This window comes from Coenobita brevimanus, chromosome 115 (assembly GCF_032717465.1).
Source record: "Coenobita brevimanus isolate Jiangsu-jjx chromosome 115, ASM3271746v2, whole genome shotgun sequence".
In the NCBI taxonomy this organism is placed as follows: Eukaryota; Metazoa; Arthropoda; class Malacostraca; order Decapoda; family Coenobitidae; genus Coenobita; species Coenobita brevimanus.
In genome coordinates this window covers 3,686,996-3,711,205 of record NC_137068.1, presented here as the reverse complement: position 1 = coordinate 3,711,205, position 24,210 = coordinate 3,686,996, and the positions used below count along the sequence as shown (strand labels likewise).

Below are 24,210 nucleotides of genomic sequence, written 5' to 3'. Positions count from 1 at the left end.
TCCGGACGTCATGTATCATTTAGTGTAATTATTTGTGTTCACCTCTCTCTCTCTCTCTCTCTCTCACTCTCCTATTTTAAGCTAGTAACTACTTATAAATGAATTTTAAACACTCTGTATAGATGTAATTCAATAAAAAAGCTGTAGTATAGTATAAATCTCATAAGACTTGTCAGGGTTGCCTTTGAGACGTTGTCTGGTGGTGACACGAGGGACAGCCCTGCGTGAGTGGGTCATACTCGGTCAGTCTTCCGCCATGGAAGCTATTAAAAAAAAAAAAAAAAAAACGCACCTATAGACTTTTACCTCAGGGGTGGTGTGGAAAAAAAGTCGAAAACAAGAGAAAAAATTAAGAAAATACAATTAGTAGCAGTTAATATATAACATGAGAGAGAGAGAGAGAGAGAGAGAGAGAGAGAGAGAGAGAGAGCGCACGTGTGTAGCGACGATGTGGCAACAGAGCTAACAGAGTGAGGTCCCAGAGGGCCCGACCCAAACTGCCTTGATAAAATAGAACGACTGTAGTCTTTTCAGTCTGTCTTCATATGACAGGTTCCGGACGTCATGTATCATTTCTGTCATTCTTCTCTGTACATTTTCTAACGAATTAATATCCATTCTATAGTAAGGACACCAAAATTGTACTGCGTAGTCTAAATGTGGTCTTACTAATGCTAGATAAAGTTTCAGTATTACTTTAGATGATCTATTGCTCACGCTTCTCGAAATAAATCCTAGGACCCTATTTGCTTTATTCCTCGCATTAATGCACTGTTGCCTTGGTTTAAGGTCGTTACTAATCATAACTCCTAGATCTCTCTCGCATACCGATTTCCTAATTTCTTTGTTATCTAAGCTGTATTTAGTATCTCCAATGGTCTTACCTACGTTAAGTACTTTACATTTTTCAACGTTAAATTCCATTTGCCAAGTTGTAGACCATTTGGACAATGTATCGAGGTCTTTTTGTAAGTTATGGCAATCGTCAGTCGAGTTAATAATACGCCCTATTTTTGTATCGTCGGCAAATTTGCTGATGCTGCTATTGTCTCCTAAGTCTAGATCATTTATATATATGATAAATAATAAGGGACCGAGTACTGAACCCTGTGGTACACCGCTAGTTACTAATCCCCAGTCCGACTTGGTTCCATTTATTATAGTGTTCCTCCTCGTAACATAGGGTTTGGGTGGAGTCACCCCCTCCCTACACTATTGCCATGTTTCCTAACCCTACGATGTATAACGCCTGTGGTTTGTGTAGTAGGAATGATACATAAACATAACTCATACTAATATAACTGTAATGAAAGTGCTGACATGTATCAAGGAAGAATAAAACTATTCTGCATACTATATTATACGATAATAGAGAAACGTGGCATAAAAATTTGGCAGTGTTGCTCTAAAAATATTCTAATTATTATTTACTTCCCCAACACTTCTAACATTGCTAATTAATTTAGCAAGTATAATTGCAAGAAAATTTGAAGGGATAAAAGTGGGAAGAGGCGATCCTTTCATAATTAAAATAAATATATCAAACAGCTCTGGGGTGGCAGCACTCACGCGACACGTGTTTGTGTGTACGCTGTGGGAGGTCACCAACCCCCTACAGGATTTAGGCCTATTGGGGAAACCTCTATAAAAAAAACGCGCCGTGACTTTTACCTCAAGGGTGGTGCGGAAATAAAGTCAAAATTATAATCCATACATAAAAATGGAAGTAAAAAACCATGGATGACACATAACAAAATCTAGCGAGAGAGAGAGAGAGAGAGAGAGAGAGAGAGAGAGAGAGAGAGAGAAATAATAATAATAATAATAATAATAATAAAACTTTATTTCCACTAAACAGTGGGTATTCTTATACATTATACAGTAGTACAGCATACAGTATGAAAGTTCTATACACAATATAATACAAGTTGATACATATGGTGGAGAATAGTGACAGAGAGGTAAATGGTTTAAAAGGTGTGGGGACACTTAGGTTAAAAATAGATCAATTAAGGGATTTAGGAACGAAGGCAGTGGGAAGGATTAAGACAGATGGGATTGTAAGATTAGGGAGTTTGAGCAATAGGGTAGAATGTATGCTCTCAATAAAAGTATAGCAATTATCAACGGCTAATTATTATACAGGTGTTGATGGTGGGGGTCTATATTTATAGGAGGTGTTGGTGGTGGAGGTATAGCGGGTGTTGTTGATGGGGGTGTTGTTGGGGGTAGGGGTATAGGGGGTGTTGGTGGCAGGGGTATAGGGGGTATTAGAAAAACGGAGATCACAAGAGGGAAACAGTGTCAAGGTCATCGCTGATGGAGAGGTCAGCTCGGAAACGTGGCAACAGTGCAGGGAGGGGGTGACTCCACCAAAACCCTACGTTTCGATCTGTCAGACTATAATACTCTCTGCTTTCGTCCTTTCAGCCAGGATTCTATCCATTTTAAGATATCGCCGTCTATACCGTGTGCTCGAATCTTTCTAACTAACCTTTTGTGTGGGACCCTATCAAAAGCTTTACTAAAGTCCAGATAAATAACATCGTAAGCTTTATCGCTATCTACTGCCTCACAGACCTCCGAGTAGAATGACAACAAATTTGTGAGGCAGGATTGTCCTTGCCTGAATCCGTGCTGACTTTCGTTTATAAGATTAAATCTTTCTAAGTGTTCTCTAATCTTATTTGCCAAAATTGACTCCAACATTTTTCCTACTATTGACGTTAGACTTATCGGACGATAATTCGACGCAGCTGATTTATCACCCTTTTTAAAGATGGGCACTACGTTTGCGGTCTTCCACGCCTCGGGAATTTCTCCTGAACTTAAAGAGTCATTAAATAACGTTAAAAGTGGCTGACATAATTCTTCTTTGGTTTCTTTTATAATTTTTGCATATATATCGTCTGGACCTGGCGATTTTTGAGGTTTTAACTTATTAATTTCTTTCAATACGTCCTCCTTACTAATGGTCATTTTACTAAGAATATTTTCCGTATTCTCATGGTAAATATTTGCTGCTTGAGGGACCAGGCCTAGATTTTCCTTGGTGAATACTGATATGAAATAATTATTTAGGATGGAGCACATTTCTTTATCTTCACTGGTAATGTCACCTGATTCTGTTCTGAGTGGTCCTATCCTATCTTTATTTTTCGTTCGGTACATTTGATAAAAACCCTTGGGGTTTACTTTTGATTCACTTGCAACCTTAATTTCATAATTTCTCTTAGCTTTTCTTATTTCCCTCTTTACTTCTCTATTTAAAATCGTGTATCGGTTACGTAAGTGTTCCTCTCCACGTTTTATTTTTCTATATATTCCTTTCCTTTGGCCTATGAGAGATTTTAATCTGTTGTTTAACCATCTAGGTTCTGAATTATTAGTTCTAAACGGTTTTGAAGGAATATATCTATCTTGGCCTCCGTGTATTATATTTATTAACTCGTTATACTTCTCACTGGTCGAACGTCTGTTTGGTACTGGAGCTGAGTTAATTTCCGTCACCTGGACTACATTCCTATCTACCACCTCCCCCCTCACAGACACCTGACGGACATTCCCACGTGTTTCCTGTGCCTGACCTATGACCTGGGGTTCCCTACTGACCTGGCATTCCCTCAAATAGCTAATCTCCCTGTGGAATACCGTTCGAAAATAAGCTCTTAAGCCATCGAAATCTCCTAGATGAAAATTAGGAACAGTGGAGGTATTTTCAGTGGAACAGACATCCCAAATAAATTTGAACTTAATTTCTTCATGATCGCTATTACCAAGTCGTCCACCAACCTCTATATCGCTAATGATATTTTCTTTATTAGCTAAAACCAAATCTAGTATATTATTACCTCTGGTGGGCTCCCTGATATACTGATAAAGGAAATTATCCTGTACTACCTGTAGAAATTCCTCTGATTCTGCATCTCCTGTCTGATTTCTCCAATCTATCCTTGGCAGATTAAGGTCCCCTACAATTATTACTAAGCTGGATTGTGATGCTTTTCTAATTTCCTCCCAAAGGTATTTACTATCAGCTCTACTTAATTTAGGAGATCTGTAAATTGCTCCTAAGACTAATTTCTCCCTATTGTTACTAACTTCAACTCAGACACTTTCTGTGTCCCTATTTACTTTAATGTCTGCTTTATTGTAACAGTTTAATGAATCCTTTACATAAATAGCTACCCCTCCCCCCTTTCTTCCCTGACGGTTTGACACAAAAATATTATAGCCTTTTATCTGATATTCTGCTAAAAATTCTCGAGTGTCTGTATTCATCCAAGTTTCACTAATAACGGCAATGTCTATTTTCTCTGTACAAATTAAAGCCCTTAGTTCATCCATTTTATTACGTAAACTCCGGCTGTTTGTGTAGTACACTTTCAGATTATTACTAGTAGTTATGCCTCTACCTTGGCATTTACTGTTATTTATTTTATTACTAACTGGGAAACTATTTACTTTACTAATATAACAATTTTTTGTACTATCGCTTATCGCCCTTCTATCATCGCTTGTTCTATCATCTATCATCGCCTGCTCAATTTGAGGTGCCTGAGTGGATGTATCTACACTATTGGTTGAACTTTTGTTCTTAATTTTGCAAGTATCGATGCATCTATCCAAACATGGTAATAATGATTTCTGAGTGTAGTTGCTGCATCTTCCTGTACACCTACTTCTCAATCTCGAAAATATCCCTCCAACTCCCTATCTATCATTCCAGCTAAAACAGTAACTCCCTGCCTGCTAAGATGAGTCCCATCCCAACTATACAAGGCACTCCGTCCATAAAACGGAGAGCAGCTGCGTATACGAAGAATGAAGATGAGCTTCTCATGGGTGTGTGTGTGTGTGTGAGTTGCCGTAAGGAAGAGGGAGGGATGGGTTGTGATCGGAAAAATATAGGGAGTTGCTTGTGTCAAGGATGCACACACACACACACACACACACACACACACACACACACACACACACACACACGGTTCAAGGTCGGCGGATTAGCGAACTGGCGTGTATGGGGACAGGGAAGGGGGGATGGGGAGCGCAGCCTGGCAGGTGCTATGAAGAGAGGGTAAACGGGATGGGGAGTGGGGGGGATGGGGGGAAAGGAGTCGTGAACGAAGAGAGACGGACAAGCCGGGGGAAAAGAGAAAATATGACATTTGCCTCGCCTCACCTGCCCAGGTTTCTCTGTCCATGACTGTACTACTCTTGGTCTGTAGATCCACTGAAGAGGGCGGCCGAAACTGTTTGGAATACATCTTTTTTCGTCTGCCAGTGTGGGTTTTTGTATCCTATTTCATGGTCACGATAGTGTGACTCTTCAGCCGTCAACTGTTAATCTGTTGTTACAGCTCGACATTTAAGATACAGATGACAATTTTAGACCGTTAGGGTAAAATGGGTTGTACAAAAAGTGTGATTGGACTACAAAACTAAAGCAAGATAGAGTTTTAGAAGTGGTTGGGAGTGGAGACTGGCGGGAGAGGACTTTAAACACAAAATGATCCACTTTCTTTCGGCAAAATGATCCACAGATGTACATGGTGAGTGATAAGGATGGTTGGTGGGATGGTTGAATGGAAGGCAGTGTGTGTGTGTGTGTGTGTGTACTGCTGTAGTTAATGCAAATGAAATGGGTCGATGAGAAAACATGAAAGAGCTTAAACTGCATATTTATAACTACCGCGTTTTGGTACACACAAAAAAAAAAAAAAAAAAAAACCGCCACAGAAACCCAACCTGTGTCTTATCATCAAATCTATCTATCTACGTATCTATTACCAGACGCCTGAATCCAGCAAGGGGTGACTACAAACAAATCGCCTCCATGTCGGCCTGTCCCCCACCATTTCACGGCCCTCCCTCCAGCTCACATCCTTCTCTCTGGTATACCTCTCCACTCCATCCCTCCATCTCATCCTCGGCCTCCCCTTCCCTCTCCTCCCCTCCACCTCACTCACATACACTCTCCTCGTTAGTCTTTCGCTGTCCATCCTCTCCATATGGCCAAACCACTTCAGTGTATTTCTCCTAACGCTTTCTATCACATCCACATCCACACCACAACGCTTCTTCACTTCCCCATTTATCAGTCTTGCCATTTCCACTTCCATACGTTCGAGTTGGTTATCATCGAATTATCAAGCAGCGACTTTTTTACTTCCGTGCTCACTTGCCTGTTTCTTATCACAGCTTTCAAAGAGCCAGCAACCTTTCTTCCCTATTGAACCCTTTCAAGCACTGTACCCTCCAAACTTCCGTCCTTACTTATCACACTACCCAGGTACTTAAATGCACTCACATTTGCCATTTCCTCATCATCCAACCTCACTGAACATTCAGTGACTTCATTTCTCTCGAGGACCATAACTTTCCTCATCCCTACATTCACTTTTATATTCCGTTTCTTACACACTCTCCCAAACTCATCCACCAAGCCATGCAGTTCCCCTTCGTCTTGATTTAACAATACAGTATCATCTCCAAACAACAGTACAGGTATGTCTGTCCACCCTGTCATATGCTTCCTCCAATTCAGTGAAGGCCGCATACAACTTCTTTCCTTTCTCTAGAAACTTTTCCACTAAATACCTAAGGATGAATATCTGATCTACACAACCTCTTCCCATCCTAAAACCTCCCTGTTCTGCCGCAGCTAATTCCTCTGTTATTTCCCTAACTCTGTCATTATCCTACCATGCACTTTTCCTATTATACTAAGAAGACAGATGCCCCTATGATTACCACACACTTCATTTTCCCCTTTCCTTTGTTCAGGGGAATAATTATACCTGACTTCTAATTCTCCGGGACTGTACCTTCCTCCCAGGCCAATCTGCACATTTTCCACATCCATTCTACTACTATCTCAGCCCCATGCTTCAGCATTTCACCACACACTCTTCAATTCCTGGGGCTTTCCCCATTTTGACTTTCTTCATTGCTTCCACTATTTCCATCCTACTGATCTCTGCTTCCCTTCTCACCCCCCTCCTTCTCCCAGCCATTCCCTAGCCACTTATACTCGCATTACTTTCATTATCTATGTTTAACATGCAGTTCCTTAAAGTGTTCTCTCCATCCGCTCACCTTTTCTCCATTCTTCACTAGCAATATACAATTCGTATCCTTCATCCCCCGACTAACCTCTTTAACACCCTGTGTAACTTTCTGTCTCTTTCCAGAACATTTTCTTGTAATCCCCATATTCCCTCGATTTTATACTCAAATGAAAATGTCAGAAGGAACACCACGCAGTATATGAAAACTGGCGTGGACATTTTATAGGAAAGTGTGAAAGGAGAAAATGGACTAAAGTATCTTAGTGTAACCTGAAAAGCAATGAGGTACTACTGGTTATTAGATTTTTTTTATAATAGGCGATTTTTCTATAAATATTGCTCACTGGCATTACTTAAGCATCTGTGCTCAGTGGATATAATTTTTCAATGCATTAACCGACATATACCATAAAAGCGGTAAAAAAAAATAAATAACCAAAATGTATGGTAACTAGTTTTCTTGGAGACAGACGAGACCGCCTGAGTAATGCGTCCTGGCGCGAATTCTTGAATGCCAAGGTGTTACTCAAGTACTACATCCAAACAGCTATATTTCTTCTCTTGGGACTTGTATATTCTCTTCAGTGTTCTCAATGCAATCTAAGTTGATATTAAGGAGACATAAACAGCATACCTTAGACTAGAAAGAAGTAGTATAATAAATAACTAATAACAGTAGTAAAGGAATTCCTTAAGAAACAGGTGTCAGAAATTTGCAGCTCCCTTGTATTACGCGTCGCCCCCCACCTTATAGTTCAGTCAATTTTTTCACAGAGATTGGTTTTGTGGCATTTTTCATTAAGAATATATGCTTAGCTAAATGATATAAGGCAGACTGATGGCAGGAATACGCCAGAAAAGGGTTACAAAGTGCTTTTAATGTATATGGGAACTACTTTGTTGGATGATAGAGAATCCTACCTGAGCTATCATGTATTACTCCGCGTCAATTTCGGCGGGAAAATAATGGAGTGTTGCACATGTCACGCCCTATCGTAATTTTCACCAGTATCTCGGGACATTTCCGCTAGCTACGCGAAAACTATATATTTTCAGTGAGCTATTAAAGACATGTAAGGAATATAGAAAGTACAGAAGAGGAAACAGCGTGAAGTTGGAGATACCATGGCAGATAAGGTAAGATATTTGAATAGGTTGACTCCGTGCTCCCGTCGCCGGTGAAGGATGCCAAACACTTCATGCCTACTAGCTTATTCCTGGTTTAGCATCGTGTATGTTATTAATGTGACTTGTATCGATATTTAAATGATATATAACATACGTAAAACTAAGTCGCTAGGGGAGAGGTGTTAAGAAAGCCTAATAATGCAATATTTTCATCGATTACTAGCACTGATTACAACTACTTATCAACTACCACCACTACTACTACTACTGCTACCAATAATAATAATAATAATGATAATAATAATAATAATAATAATAATACGCCGAGATTACACACCGCTCGTCTCCTTTGCTTGTAATTATTTTTCACTTATTTGCTTACGAGTGGTGTAAACGTGGCCTTTTTCTCGTAGACTTTCTTTTCTCGGGATATAAAATTGCAGATTAGTTGTCGAAATCCGGTATTTGGGGAAATTAAGGCATTTTCCGTGGTACTGATTGCATGGGTGATTTTTATTTTATCGCATGTTTTCGTACAAATATTGCTCAGGTGGTATTATTTATTAAAATCCCTATGCTCAGTGGATATAATTATGCAAACTATTACCCAAAAATACATCATAAAGGGTAAACAATGGCCAAAACTATATATGGAACTAGTTTTTTGTGCGATAGAGACGTGGCCGTCTGAGTGCTGCGTCCTGGCACGTACGCTCAAGTATCGCATCCTTACCTCTGTATTTCTTCGCAAGGGACGCTTATTTTCCTTTCGATGTCAGATGGAGAGAGGATGAACTAGACAAATATGGTGTAGCAGGCATAATGAAGAGCATGTAAGAGTAGTACTAAGCATAATAAAGAGCGTATAAATAGTAGAGTAGACCATCATCCACACACTTGATGTAGTGCCGCCTACATCCTTCGGTAAACATGAACGACAATGATGCAGGGATTCAAGCTATTTCCAGGGCTCTCAGTTCTTGTTCATGGAATTTCCTTAGAAAGCTATAAAAATGTCTCTAAATTTGATCATATTTCCTTAGACTGTGAATCGAATATATATAATCATAAAGCAGGCTACAACTCTCAAACAGACTTTAGAACATAACTTTTACTTGCAATATAAAATAGAATACAATGACTTCACAGAATAAAAAGTTTTGAAGTTGATACATGCTGTACAAAACATTGTAAATCATCCTGATTTGGTGACTGCCAAAACTCACAAAATATCCCAAATGCATAATAATCAAACTGTATGATTCTTAATTTCAAACAATTTGAATTATTAAGTGATTTTCCGTCAAGGCGTGGTAGCGATTAAAACAAAAGGTCTTCCTGTAAACATTAGTAGCCACTGAATATATGATGAACAGAAAAAATCGCCCACACAATCTTAACACCGTTGTTGGTGCTGCTTCAACTTCACAGAATAGGATTACATGGAAACGATTTGTTTTGGGCCACCCCGTGCGAGATTAAGGCGATAGGCAACAAGCAGATAGATAAATAGATATAACACCACCAAGTACTTAAGTTTGAAGCTTACCTTCTTAATAAAAAGGGGGAATGATGGCACCTGGAGAAAAGAACACGCAAGGTAGTGGGGAGACTTCCGTATGTGCCACACTCCACACTCTACTCCCTAGACTGAAGCAGTGGGACTACAGTCGTTCTGTTTTATCAAGGCAGTTTTGGTCGGGCTCTCTGGGGACCTCACTCTGTTAGCTCTGTTGCCACATCGTCGCCACACACGTGCTCTCTCTCTCTCTCTCTCTCTCTCTCTCTCTCTCTCTCTGTTATATATTAACTACTACTAATTGTATTTTCTTAATTTTTTCTTTGGTTTTCGACTTTTTTTCCACACCATCCCTGGGGTAAAAGTCTATAGGTGCGTTTTTTTTTTTTTTTTTTTTTTTAAATAGCTTCCATGGCGGGAGACTGACCGAGTATTACCCACTAACGCAGGGCTGTCCCTCATGTCACCACCTGACAACGTCTCAAAGGCAACTCTGACAAGTCTTATGAGATGTATACTATACTATAGCTTTTTTATTGAATTACATCTATACAGAGTGTTTAAAATTCATTTATAAGTAGTTACTAGCTTAAAATAGGAGAGTGAGAGAGAGCGAGAGAGAGAGGTGAACACAAATAATTACACGTGTGTGCTGTTGCGATGTAACACCAGAGCTAACAGTGTGAGGTCCCAGAGAGCCCTCGACCCAAACTGCCTTGATAAAATAGAACGACTTTAATGCACATTTTCCGCTCAGTCATGTCACCGCACAGGAGCTAGGACCCGTTTGTTTCGTGATCAAATACGTTATTGCCAGAGGCCACCAAAGGTTTTGCACCTCACAACCAATGTTAGATACTTAGCTGTTCTCGCAATATCGTTAAAAATCCTCAAATATTTCAAGCACATTCCATAAAATTTCCTTACATTTTCCTTAAAATACCCATATTCTTAAAAATTTCTTCATATTGCCTCATATTTCTGAGAGCCCTGGCTATTTCTTAACACCAACGTTCCTAACCAAAATAATATTAGTACAAAATACATCGCAGGTAATTAACATTAAATTTTCGACAAAAGAAATAAAGAGAACAAGCAAAATATACCTATTTTGCGATATTAAAGGAACAACACCTGCGACGGCGTGATTACTGACGATCCCGCTGACTGAACGCGCTGGTGCACCAAACATACTCAAATGTACACAATTCAATTACCATAGGCTACATTTCGGCGGATACCTGTCTAGAAAAGCATGTCACCTACCTGGGGCTTCGTCCCCCAAGACTCCCCAATTAGCCCTCGAAACATAACTGGGGTGCTTCGCCCCCAAGACCCCCAATGATTATACCTACCCAGCAGCGCGCAAACTACAATGTTCATTGCATAAACCTTGCGCCAAAGCAGTATCGTGTGTTAAGAGCGTTCTTCAGTCTCGGCGCAGTCATCACAAGACCATGAGATGGCGAAGGTGGATGGGATCATAAACCAGATCTTTATATACATCACACAGGAAACCTCCATTAAAGTACGTACAGCATGATACACGTTACTAAAACATCACGCGGCGATTACATTACATCACCATGTTCCTTAAAATATACGTCTGTATTACGTACAATAATGGAACCTCCTTTATACGAACACTTCATTCCAATAAGATATTTGGAAATACCGCGTCACTCGTACATAATTAATCTTCCTTCACCAAGGTGACGAGAATAGTACACACACACACACACACACACACACACACACACACACACACACACATTTTCATCCTTCCTGACACATACATATCCATCCATCCTTCCATATATATATATATATATATATACACATACACACGCACTCATATACACACATATCCGTCCTTCCTTTCATGCATACATACATACATACATGTACACAATTAAGCATACATACATACATGTACACAAAATTAAGCATACATACATACATATGTACACACAAACAGACATAAACACACATCAATCCATCCTTATATATATACATAAATTCATATAGCCTACACACATACATACACACACATTCATCCATCCAGTCATTAATACATACATACGTACACACATCCATCCATCCTTACATATATACATACATATACACACATACAAACACACACACATCCATCCATTCATTAATACATACATACATCCATCCTTACATAAATACATATACACACACACACACACATCCATCCATCCATTCATTAACACATATATACATACACACAGCCTATACATCCATCCTTACGTATATACATAAATACATATACACACATACATACACAGCACACATGCATCCATCCATTCATTAATACATACATACATACACATCCATCCATACATACATCCATAAGTACACACGTCCAAGGGGGACTGAGATGAAGGAGAAGGTAGTCATTCAGTAATTAATTTACATAATTGTTTATTCATCCATCGTTAGTGAATGTTTTCTAAGAGAGAGAGAGAGAGAGAGAGAGAGAGAGAGAGAGAGATGTTAGGTCAGGTCAGGTTAGGTCAGGTGATGTCGAAACCAAACAAGGAAGTGATCCTAGTGATATTAATACCTTTAATTCACAGACGGTTTGTGTGTGTGTGTGTGTGTGTGTCAGAATTTTTATACATCATTTCATAAAGGTGTGATGGTGATGATGGGACATGTGTGAGCTTTCAGGAGCGCTGCGTTTTTTTTTTTTTTTTTAACTTAAATGTTTGTTTTAAAAATGCCGAGTTAAAGCTATTTATTGGGATTTGTCTTTGACCCACTTTATATACTTAGGCTACAACAGTTTCCATGCATAAAGATACAGACACACACACATACGGACACATACTCTATCTGTCTGTCTGTCTATCTATCTGTCCGTCTGTCTGTTTATCTGTCCATCCATCTATCTATCACGTGTTGGTATCTTGCCTACAATGGAAAAATAGGCAGTATAGTATCTCCAGGGATTTGTTGTGTTTAGTCGTTGGAAAACCACACCCTGAGTTCAGTGTAGGAGTCGAGCTGGGGATCAGGTGAGATGAGGTGAGGTGTAGTGTCCACATCCACTACACTTGGGTCAGGTCACGTGTCAAAGGGGTCATGTGAAGTTAAGACCAGGTCACAGGTGGTTGGCGCCGCGTGAGGTCAACTCTACCACGTTATCCCTCTAACTGACGGGATTTTTCTTGACACATATCCGTCTCAAATATAGTTACTGAAATTACCTTCTTAATCCACCTTTTCATTTTTTATATTTTTAATTTTACTTATTTCTATATATTTTGTGTTTTATTTACAGGGATGATGGGCTATGACCTTCTGATCACCTGATTAAATTTGGGGCCAAATTGGGCCCAGGCCCAGGCTGTAGGCCCTATTAAAAAAAAAAAAAAAAAAAAAAAAAAAACAATCGGTCCGGTAAAAATCGTTGTTTTCGTCATAGCTCCTTTGAAATTCGTCCTGTGGACATGAAACCCAAACCTAAAGGTGCATCTTTCAAATCTGCATCCTATAACATGCCTCATTACATCAGGGGGGTCACCCCCCAGTTAGCGGTAGGGGGGTCAGTGTCAGGTGGGTCCTATAACATGCCTCATTACATCAGGGGGGTCACCCCCCAGTTAGCGGTAGGGGGGTCAGTGTCAGGTGGGTCCTATAACATGCCTCATTACATCAGGGGGGTCACCCCCCTGTTAGCGGTAGGGGGGTCAGTGTCAGGTGGGTCCTATAACATGCCTCATTACATCAGGGGGGTCACCCCCAGTTAGCGGTAGGGGGGTCAGTGTCAGGTGGGTCCTATAACATGCCTCATTACATCAGGGGGGTCACCCCCCAGTTAGCGGTAGGGGGGTCAGTGTCAGGTGGGTCCTATAACATGCCTCATTACATCAGGGGGGTCACCCCCAGTTAGCGGTAGGTGGGTCAGTGTCAGGTGGGTCCTATAACATGCCTCATTACATCAGGGGGGTCACCCCTCAGTTAGCGGTAGGGGGGTCAGTGTCAGGTGGGTCCTATAACATGCCTCATTACATCAGGGGGGTCACCCCTCAGTTAGCGGTAGGGGGGTCAGTGTCAGGTGGGTCCTATAACATGCCTCATTACATCAGGGGGGTCACCCCTCAGTTAGCGGTAGGGGGGTCAGTGTCAGGTGGGTCCTATAACATGCCTCATTACATCAGGGGGGTCACCCCCCAGTTAGCGGTAGGGGGTTCAGTGTCAGGTGGGTCCTATAACATGCCTCATTACATCAGGGGGGTCACCCCCCAGTTAGCGGTAGGGGGGTCAGTGTCAGGTGGGTCGGGCCTAAAATTTCAAATGGGCATAAAATCGTCGATTTTCACCCGATTTACTCCATATTTGATATGTGACATCTTTGACTAGATATCCTGTTGTGTTCATACGTCAGCACTAAAATGACTGCCGGGGACGGGTTTGCAGTGCCTGGGCACCGCTTCTTGTTATATATTTATTTTATTTTTATTTAGATTTAAGACTTTGACTGATAGAATTTTTCCAACCACTGTTTAGTATTCAAGTTGCAGCCAGGAGGGTTAATTTGGCTAGTAACCAAGGAGATTCATTCCTATATCATAGCTAACCCCGAATTTTATGTATAGTACTGAAGTTGAAGTATAGTCAGACTAGAAGATTGATTTGACTAGTAACCAAGGAGACTCATTCTTATATAACCTGACTTTACCCAACCAGCTCTCTCATATGAAAACAAACTAAGATATATATATATATTTTTTTTTCAGGTGTGATAGTGAAAGAAAATGAAGTGTGATAGTGAACCAGTCCCGTCAAGCGAAAGCAAAGACACTATCGGTATATATGAAGTGAGGGACAAGGATATCAGCGCTCAACCAAATCCGCCTCATCGCTCCCAAAAAGGTGAATTGAGTTGATGTGGTGTTGGTGATTTGTGGTGGAGCTTGAGTTTGTTATTATTATTATTATTATTATATTTTTACTACTACTACTACTACTGCTACCATTGTTGTTGTTATTATTATTATTATTATTATTACTACTACTACTACTACTACTACTACTACTGCTACTACTACTACCACCACCACCACCACCACCACCACCACCACAGTTATGTGGTAACCGTAGGGGTATTTGCCTTCTTAGTGTGATTGGTAAAATATATGGTAGAATACTCATTGATATAGGTTAGGCATATGACAGAGGAGCTAGTTGGAGAAGAACAAGGGGGATTTAGGAAGGAAAAAGGGTGTGTAGATCAGATATTTGTTCTAAGATGTTTAGTGGAGAAGTATCTAGAGAAGGGAAGGAAAGTGTATGCTGCCTTCTTGGACTTAGAGAAAGCTTATGACAGAATAGATAGGCAATGCACGTGGAAGGTATTAAGAATATATGGAGTGGAGGGGAAATTGTTGAGTGCTGTGAAGAGTATGTTCGAGGGAGCTAGGGCTACGGTTCGAGTGGATGGTGAGCTGAGTGAGTTCTTTGATCTCAATGTGGGACTGAAACAGGGTTGTGTGATGTCTTCATGGCTGTTTAATATATACATGGATAGGGTTGTAAAGGAGGTGCAAGGTAGGGCAGTGGATGTGGGGGTGGCTCTAACGAATGAGGGTGAGATGTGGAAGATTCCGGTGTTGCTGTTTGCTGATGATACAATATTGTTGAGTGAAGATGAATGGGAGTTGCAAGGTTTGGTGAATGAATTTGGGACAGTGTGTAGGAAGAAGAATCCGAAAGTTAATATAAACAAGAGTAAAGTTATGGTGTTTGAGAGGAACGAAGTCACAGAGTGTTCAGTGAGGTTGGATGGTAAGGATATGGAGAATGTGAGTGCATTCAAGTACTTGGGTAGTGTGATGAGTAAGGATGGAACTTTGGGGGATGAAGTGCGTGAAAGGGTACGGCAGGGAAGGAAGGTTGTTGGTTCACTGAAAGCAGTGATGAGAAATATGGAGGTGAGTATAGAAGTTAAGAAGTCACTGCATGATAGTATTGTGATCCCTACCCTGACGTATGGAAGCGAGGTGTGGACCTTGCAAGAGGGGAATAAGTCAAGAGTGAGAGCAGTGGAAATGAGTTACTTGAGAGGAGCATGTGGAGTGACATGGAGGGACAGGTTGACGAATGAAGAAGTGAAGGAACGTTGTGGGGTGGATGTGGATGTGGTTGAGAAGATTAGGAGAAATACACTGAGGTGGTTTGGACATGTGGAGAGAATGGAGAATGAAAGACTGACTAAGAGGGTGTATGTAGGTGAGGTGGGGGGATGGAGAGGGAGGCGAAGACCGAGGATGAGGTGGAGGGATGGAGTTGAGAGGTATATGAGGGAGGGGGGAGTGAGTTGGGGGGAGGGTAGGCAAATGGCGGGTGACAGAGTGACTTGGAGGCGTTTTGTCTGCGGCCACCCTTTGCGGGATTAGGCGTCGGGTTATAGATAGATTATTATTATTATTATTATTATTTGCTATCCATATCTTATTTTAGTAGTTTTGTCACACTGTAGTAGGTGCCTAGCATGGGTCAATATATCAGGCCCCCAATGCCCTTTGACCTAACCTAAATGGTGGATGTAGACGCCTTTGGCTGCTCCTCACTCACCTCACCTTACCTCACTCACCTCACCTCATCCCACCTCACCTCACCTCACTTCACCTCGCGTCACCTCACCTCACCTCACCTCACCTCACCTTACCTCACTCACCTCATCCCACCTCACCTCACCTTACCTCACTCACCTCACCTTACCTCACTCACCTTATCCCACATCACCTCACCTCACCTGGTGTAGTCTTTCCAACGACTTTGTAAACACAGCAGACCCCCTGGGATCTTTACATAAGTACCCGGTACATAAGACGAGAGGATAACTGCAGTAAGCCAGTTGGCCCATGCTAGGCAGCTCATAGAAAAGTAAATGAACTACTAGAATGAGGTAAGGATAGCAAAGAAGCCTCTTCCCCGCCTTCCAAACCCTCGAGCCGAAACCGGCAGGAAAAAGTCAGAAAGAACACCACGCAGAAAAAAAAAAAAAAAAAAAAACATGCGTGGACGTTTTATAGGAAATTGTGAAGGGAGAAAAAGAGACTATCATAGTGGAACCTGAAGAAGGAAAAAGAATGAATTAGTATTGATTTTAAGATTTTATTCTTACCCACCCCTTATGTCATATGCTTATCTAGTCTGTGCTTGAAACCGTCAACGGTAGAGGCAGCAACTACATCAATAGGTAGCCGATTCCATTCGTCTGCTATGCTCTATTGCCAAACCTAAGTCTACCTATTTCCTTACTAAAACGGAATTTTTCTAGTTTGAAACCATTACTTCTAGTTCTATCTTGTACGCTCACTTTAAGTACCTTGCTAATATCTCCCTTATTTATACCCTTTATCCACTTAAACACCTCAATTAAGTCTCCCCTTACTCTACGCCTCTCTAGTGAGTGCAGACTTAGTCTTTTCAGTCTGTCTTCATATGACAGGTTCCGAACATCATGTATCATTTTTGTCATTCTTCTCTGTACATTTTCTAACGAATTAATATCCATTCTATAGTAAGGACACCAAAATTGTACTGCGTAGTCTAAATGTGGCCTTACTAATGCTAGATAAAGTTTCAGTATTACTTTAGATGATCTATTGCTCACGCTTCTCGAAATAAATCCTAGGACCCTATTTGCTTTATTTCTCGCATTAATACACTGTTGCCTTGGTTTAAGGTCGTTACTAACCATAACTCCTAGGTCTCTCGCATTCCGCTTTACTAATTTCTGTTAACTAAGCTGTATTTAGTATCTCCAGTGGTTTTGCCTACGTTAAGTACTTTATATTTTTCAACGTTAAATTCCATTTACCAATGTTTAGACCATTTGGACCATATATCGAGGTCCTTTTGTAAGTTATGGCAATCATCAGTCGAGTTAATGATACGCCCTATTTTTGTGTCAGCGGCAACTTTGCTAATACTGCTAGTGACTCCTAAGTCTAGATCATTTATATATATAATAACTAATAAGGGACCGAGTACTGTACCCTGGGGTACACCGCTAGTTACCTATTTATCTGTCAGTGTCCTGATATCGGTCCATATGAGGAGGGATGGAGGATGGGAGTGGCCCGGGTCGGAATGTGGGGAGGGGTTGGGTAAGGAAGCCAATGAAATAGCCATGAAAGATGAAGAAAAATTATTTTATTTTATTTTATTGTTTTATTACTATTCTTTATGATAAAACATGAACTGATTTACAATAGTATTACTGATCGAAGGATCAACAGTAGCATTTCCTTTATAAATATTCATTGTATTCTAAAATTTACATTGAAAATACAATCTCTCTCTCTCTCTCTCTCTCTCTCTCTCTCTCACTCGATATTCATGTCTCCCTCATCTAAACCTTCTTCTTCACTGGTGGAATCCCCCTCCCCCATCCCGTTAATCCGATCCCTCCTCTTCCCTAGGCTACTCAGCTATCACTATGAAATAACACACACACACACACACACACACACACACACACACACGATGCTTAAGTAATAAAACAATGTGAAGCCTCTATTTATCTATCAGTGCCCAGCAGGGGCGCACCAAGGAATTTTCTAAGGGGGGTCCCCATTTGCCAGTTTCCTGAAGTTTACATATAAGTTTTATAGTTCTAAGATGTATATATCTATATATATATATATATATATATATATATATATATATATATATATATATATCAATCAATCAATCAATCAATCATTTCCTGTGGCACCCTCGGGGATGCATAGGGCCTCGATGAACTCACACCACCACATCCTATCTTGTGCTAACTCCTCAAGATCTCCCCAACACTCATCTCCAGCTTCCCGTCTCATTGTCCTCACCCACGTCTCTTTTGGCCTTCCTCTACCTCTCCTACCAAGTGCCACCCACCCTGGTGTACCTCGTACTATTCCCTGTCTCCTATACACATGTCCTAGCCACTTCCATCGTGAGAATCTAACATATTCATCGATCGGCTGCACTCCCGTTATTTCTCTAATTCTACTATTTGGTATCCTTTCCCACCACTTAACTCCTAATATTGTTCTAAGTGCTTTATTTTCAAACACCAAGAATTTATTTTCCATAGTCACTGTGCTGTACCAAGACTCGTGTCCATAAATTAAGATACTCCTAACCATTACCTTATAAAGTTTGATTTTTGTATGAACAGAAAAATTGTTATTATTCCAAATATTTTTAAGCATTCCCATTGCCTGATTAGCCTTCTTTAACCTTTCCTCGAATTCAAAGTTCAAAGAACCATCCTTGGCTAAATAAGTACCTAAATATTTAAACCTATCAACTTGCTTTACAACCATACCTCCAATTACACATTCCTGCGCATTTTCCATATTCATATTGATTATTTCAGTTTTTCCACAATTAATAACCAAACCCACCTTGCGACCTTCACTCACCAAACAGTCCAACACTCTCTGCATCTCTCCTGGCCCATCACAAATCAAAACTATATCATCTGCATAATCTAAATCCAAAAGTTTCCTGTTCTCTCCCCAAAGTATACCTGCACCGGTTTCTGTTCCAACACGTTTCATAATGTAATCAATGACCAATATAAATAATAAAGGCGATAGAACACCACCTTGAATTACTCCGGACTTGACTTCAAACGAATCACTCAGACAACCATCAACCATCACTTTACAAAATGTGTCCCCATGCATGTTCATAATGACCCTCACAAACTCCTCTGGTATTCCATAATGTCTCATGATCTTCCCCATAGTCTCTCTCGAAACACTATCAAAAGCCTTTTCAAAATCAACAAAACAAAGACTTAACGGTACTCTCATTTCATTAACTTGCTGCATCAAATGCCTAACTATAAAGATATGATCATTGCAACCACGTCCCTTTCTAAAACCAGCCTGTTCATCCCTCAGAATACCCTCAACCACCGGCTCCAACCTATTTAACAACACTCTACTGAAAACTTTCAAAGCTATCGGTGACAAAGAGATTCCCCTCCAATTACCACATTCACTCAGGTCTCCCTTCTTCGGAACTTTAACAATTACACCATTCTTCCAAACTGATGGTAGTAACCCCGTCACCCATATCTTATTGAATAGCTTGGTCAAGATCATTATTAATCTATCCCCCTCCACTTTAAAAATTTCCGGAAATAAACCATCCTCCCCTGGTGCCTTGTTATTCTTTAACTGTTTTACTGCTTTCTCCACTTCTGCAAGCCTCAACTCTCCTGTTTCTATATTTAAATCTTCCTGAGCAGACGGTATATCCTCTTCTGGTGGTATTGGTCTATTAAGAACTGTCTCAAAATGCTCTTTCCATCTATTTTTAATATCTCCATCTTTGGTCAATAAATTTCCTTCCCTGTCTCTAACTGGTATTTCCTTGCGTTTACCTGCATTACCACTCAGTTCTCTAATCGATTCATATGCTATTCTTTGACTCTGTCCATCATTTTTGTTTATTAAGATTTCAGTCTCTGCAACCTTTTCATCCACACATCTTCTTTTATCTCTCCTAGCTAACCTTCTTACTTCTGAATTCAAACTCCAGTACGCAGCTCTTGCTAATTCAATCTCTCGTTCATCAACGCATTGCATCTCACTCCTCAATTTAGCCTCACCTCTCCTTTTTATCATATCCCACATTTCCTCTGATATCCATTTCTTTCTCCTGAATCTATGTCTCCTTCCAATCGTACATTCAGCAGTCTCATGCAAAACTTTGTTCACATCCTCCCACATCTCATCTACACTTCTCTCCCCCTCTTCCAACGTTTCCAACACCAAAAACCTATTTCTGCATTCTAATCTGAATTCCTCCTTTTCTTCTCCTTCCCTTCTAAGCTTAACAATATCGTATCTACCAACACCAGATTTTTCCTTCTTCTGATTTTTAAGTTTAAACCTTATTTTTGCAATGCTGAGTTGATGGTCACTACCAATATCCGCTCCCCGTTTAACATGAACATCTAGCAGAGAACTTCTATGCCTCCTACTGATAGCGATGTGATCAATCTGATTTTTATATTTTCCACACGGCGACACCCAAGTTGTCTTGTGTATATTGCAATGCTGAAAGAGTGTGCCCCCGATGACTAAGTCATTTGCTAGACAGAAGCTTCCAAACCTCACTCCGTTTTCACTCATCCTATATATATATATATATATATATATCTATATATATATATATATATATATATATATATATATATATATTCTGATAGAATGATAGATTTTTTGGTAGGTCGTCAGTTATTTAAAAAAAACCTGTTTGTTTATATGTATCGTTTTAACAAAGTAACAAAGAACAAGCCATTCAGTCTCAACCCTATTCTATCCAGATTTCTAATCACGGCACAAAGACGGAGAGAAACAAGGGACAGGTGAAGTGGGAAGTCCTTAGGGAGAGGGAAGGAATGTTGGGTAAGGAAATAGATTTGATTTGCTTTGTGCCCTCTTTTAAGAGGGCTAGTTTATTGGACAGCCTCCCTCATCCTGTGAGGGACGCAGCGTTATAAATTGCTACAGTTATTAAGAACATAAGAACATAAGAAGAGAGGACAACTGCAGTAGGCCGGTTGGCCCATGCTAGGCAGCTCCTAGAAGAGTAACTGAACTACTAGAATGAGATAAGGATAGCAAAGAAGAAGGCTCTCCAAAAGGAGAACACCACCTAGTGATGTACACCTGCCATGACGTACATAAGTTACAAGATAATGTTATATACATAATATTGGATCCTGGTAGTGGGATACATACTAGCATAGCTGATACACATTGTACAGTGTGGAAACTTAAGGTTATTGCAGTTGCCAAACTTATCTCAGTACCTTACATTATTGGTGATGAAGTAAGTGCATAAATACTGTAATCTTATAATAAGCCAAATTATAAATGTAATACCCAGTTGGCTGAATAATAGTAGGCTAATAGTATATACCAGGACATGCACACGCATATACATACACATACACAAGCATACATGTATCTGTAGAAACTTATGCACACATACATGTAGACACACACATACTCATATATGTACAAATACACACATACTCATGCATGTACACGAGTCTTTCCACATAGTTACATTGGGGAGGCGAAACCTTTATGTTTTCTTAGTATTTCTTTAACAATACCATTCTCCAGAAAATAAGTAGCCTGGTCCACAATTGTACTCAAGTTAGGGTTCCTGAAGTTCACAAGATTCGGACACTCTAGAATGTAATGATGTAGTGTATGCCCACCCGCAGTACCACATACCTTACACCTTCTTCTGTGTTCATTAACTGCTGCCCCGTGCTGCCAAGGGTGGTCGTATCCTAACCTCACTCTGGCATGAACAACTTCCTGCCACCTACTTGTGCCTGCCTTTCCATATGTGTAGGATGTTCTTAGGCCAACATTGTTATAGTAATATATTGACCTGCTTGTGTGATATTCATTCTGTCGTTTTGATATCATTATGCTTTTTGTCTGTTTTTAATTCTTGATCTAAGCTGACGAAGGGAGAGTCCAAGATCGCAGTCTGTTTGAGTCTTTTTAGAGGCCTCCTTTGCTAGTTGGTCAGCCCTTTCATTCCCTGGCACCCCAATATGTGAAGGTACCCAAACGAACTGTACAGAGATACCTTTTCTGATTATCTGACTGACATAATTCCTAATATCGTATACAAGATCTTGATAAGTTGAGCAGTTATTCTTAAGGGCTTGTAGGGCTGATAAACTGTCTGAAAAAATAACTGCATTGCTTCCCGTCCTTCTAATGTGCCTTAGCCCCAGCATGATAGCCACAAGCTCAGCTTGTGTCGAGGAGGCCCAGTCATGGAGCTTAACTTTGGTGTCGCATTCTTGACAGAACTGTCCACCTCGTACCACCGTCATGGCTGCTCCAGCTTCTCCAGTTTCTCTGTCCAGAGATCCGTCACAGTAAATTAAGTCAGTCTCATCGTTTTGTGTCAAAGAATTGCTCAGTTCTGAGAAAAGAGATCTTAGTACACATGTTGGCATGTCTGCTTTCCGATAGGGTAGGCTTAGTATTTTGCAGTCTATGTCTGTTTCTTCCCAGGGTGGAGTAAGCTCACCCAAGGAAACGTCAGTCTGGATGTAGTCCACGACATCATTGGCTATTATATCTCTGGCTGTTAGTGATGCCCAGTTATTACCTCTGATTTCTTCAAGACCTAAATGATTAATTAATTCCATCTTTGGTTTTATCTCTCTCTCGTCTCTGAGTGCTTTGATTCCTATAATGGTATTAATTTCGAATACCCGATCTACTATAGAGGGCAAACCAAGTTCAAGTCTCATATTGGCAACCTTAGCAGTACGTGGGCAGCCTAGAATGATACGCAGTGCTTCATTCTGTATGGTCTCAAGCTTGGTGAGCCTATATTTACCCATGCAGGCGAGCACCGGGGCAGCATAGTCAATGAGGGACCTTATATATGCTATGTACATTGTTCGAAGAACTGCAACAGAAGCACCAAGTCCTCCCCAGGCCATTGCTTTCAGGGCTCGTAATCTAGACTTGCAAGTAGTTAACAGTGTCTGGAGTTCTTTTTCTTTACCACGGTTTCCACCTATATGTACTCCCAGGTATTTATGTGTCCTAACATACTCCAATGACCTCCCTTGCATTATGATACTTTCTTGTGGTGAAATACCAGAATACATGGCTTTGGTTTTCTGAGTGGATATGACAAAGCCCAGACTATTACATACTCCTACTACGATGTTTAATGCATTTTGCATTTGCCTGTGTGTGCTTGCTTGAATGAGCACATCATCAGCATATACTAAGGTTGTTACCCCTTTTGGCAGTTTTATCATGGCAATAACATTCATTACTATATTAAAGAGGGTTGGACTTAGTACACCTTCTTGGGGAGTACCTAATTCCAGGGTCCTACAGGCAGATTTCCCACCCTGAAAGTAAACATATGCCTCCCTGTTGGTTAGATAATCTTTCGCCCATGCTAATAGTTTTCCCTTAACATCCATCTTGACTAGTTCATACAGGATAATATGCCTATTAGCTTTATCAAATGCACTTTTAAGGTCCAGGAATACTGAGAATTTTGCTGTGGTATTTGCTAAGTATGACATAATACAGGTTGTGGTATTCCTGCCCTTCAGAAACCCATTGAGATTAGGATGGAATTTATCACCAATTTTGTACAGCATTCTGTTAAGTACTATTCTTTCTAGCATTTTGCAGATGCAGGAAGTGAGTGATATAGGTCTATAAGTGTTCTGCTCACCAGGTTTTGGGATGGGCATGTCACGGGGTTTTTATAATATCACGGTAATTTTGATATAAATGGTTAAATATTATTCAAATTGATAATAATATTCAATAATATTGAAGAGCAGAGACAATGATTGTCTTGCTACATCAAGCAACGATTACTTTACGCTGATTTGCTAAGATTCTCTAAGAACGAGAATTTATAAACTTTCTCAAC

The 24,210-nt window shown here is 40.3% G+C and overlaps 1 protein-coding gene across 1 annotated transcript; it reads right to left on the bottom strand.

Annotated features, from left to right (window-relative positions):
- Positions 1 to 22,207: 22,207 nt before the first annotated feature.
- Positions 22,208 to 23,383, bottom strand: LOC145418615 (uncharacterized). Its single transcript, XM_080286982.1, has one exon. It carries the CDS (start codon positions 23,381 to 23,383, stop codon positions 22,208 to 22,210), a length of 1,176 nt encoding a protein of 391 aa, XP_080143108.1.
- Positions 23,384 to 24,210: the final 827 nt, after the last annotated feature.

Excerpts from the sequence above, each read along its gene's own strand:
- LOC145418615 (XM_080286982.1), bottom strand. The coding sequence starts at position 23,383 with ATGCAAGGGAGGTCATTGGAGTATGTTAGGACACATAAATACCTGGGA.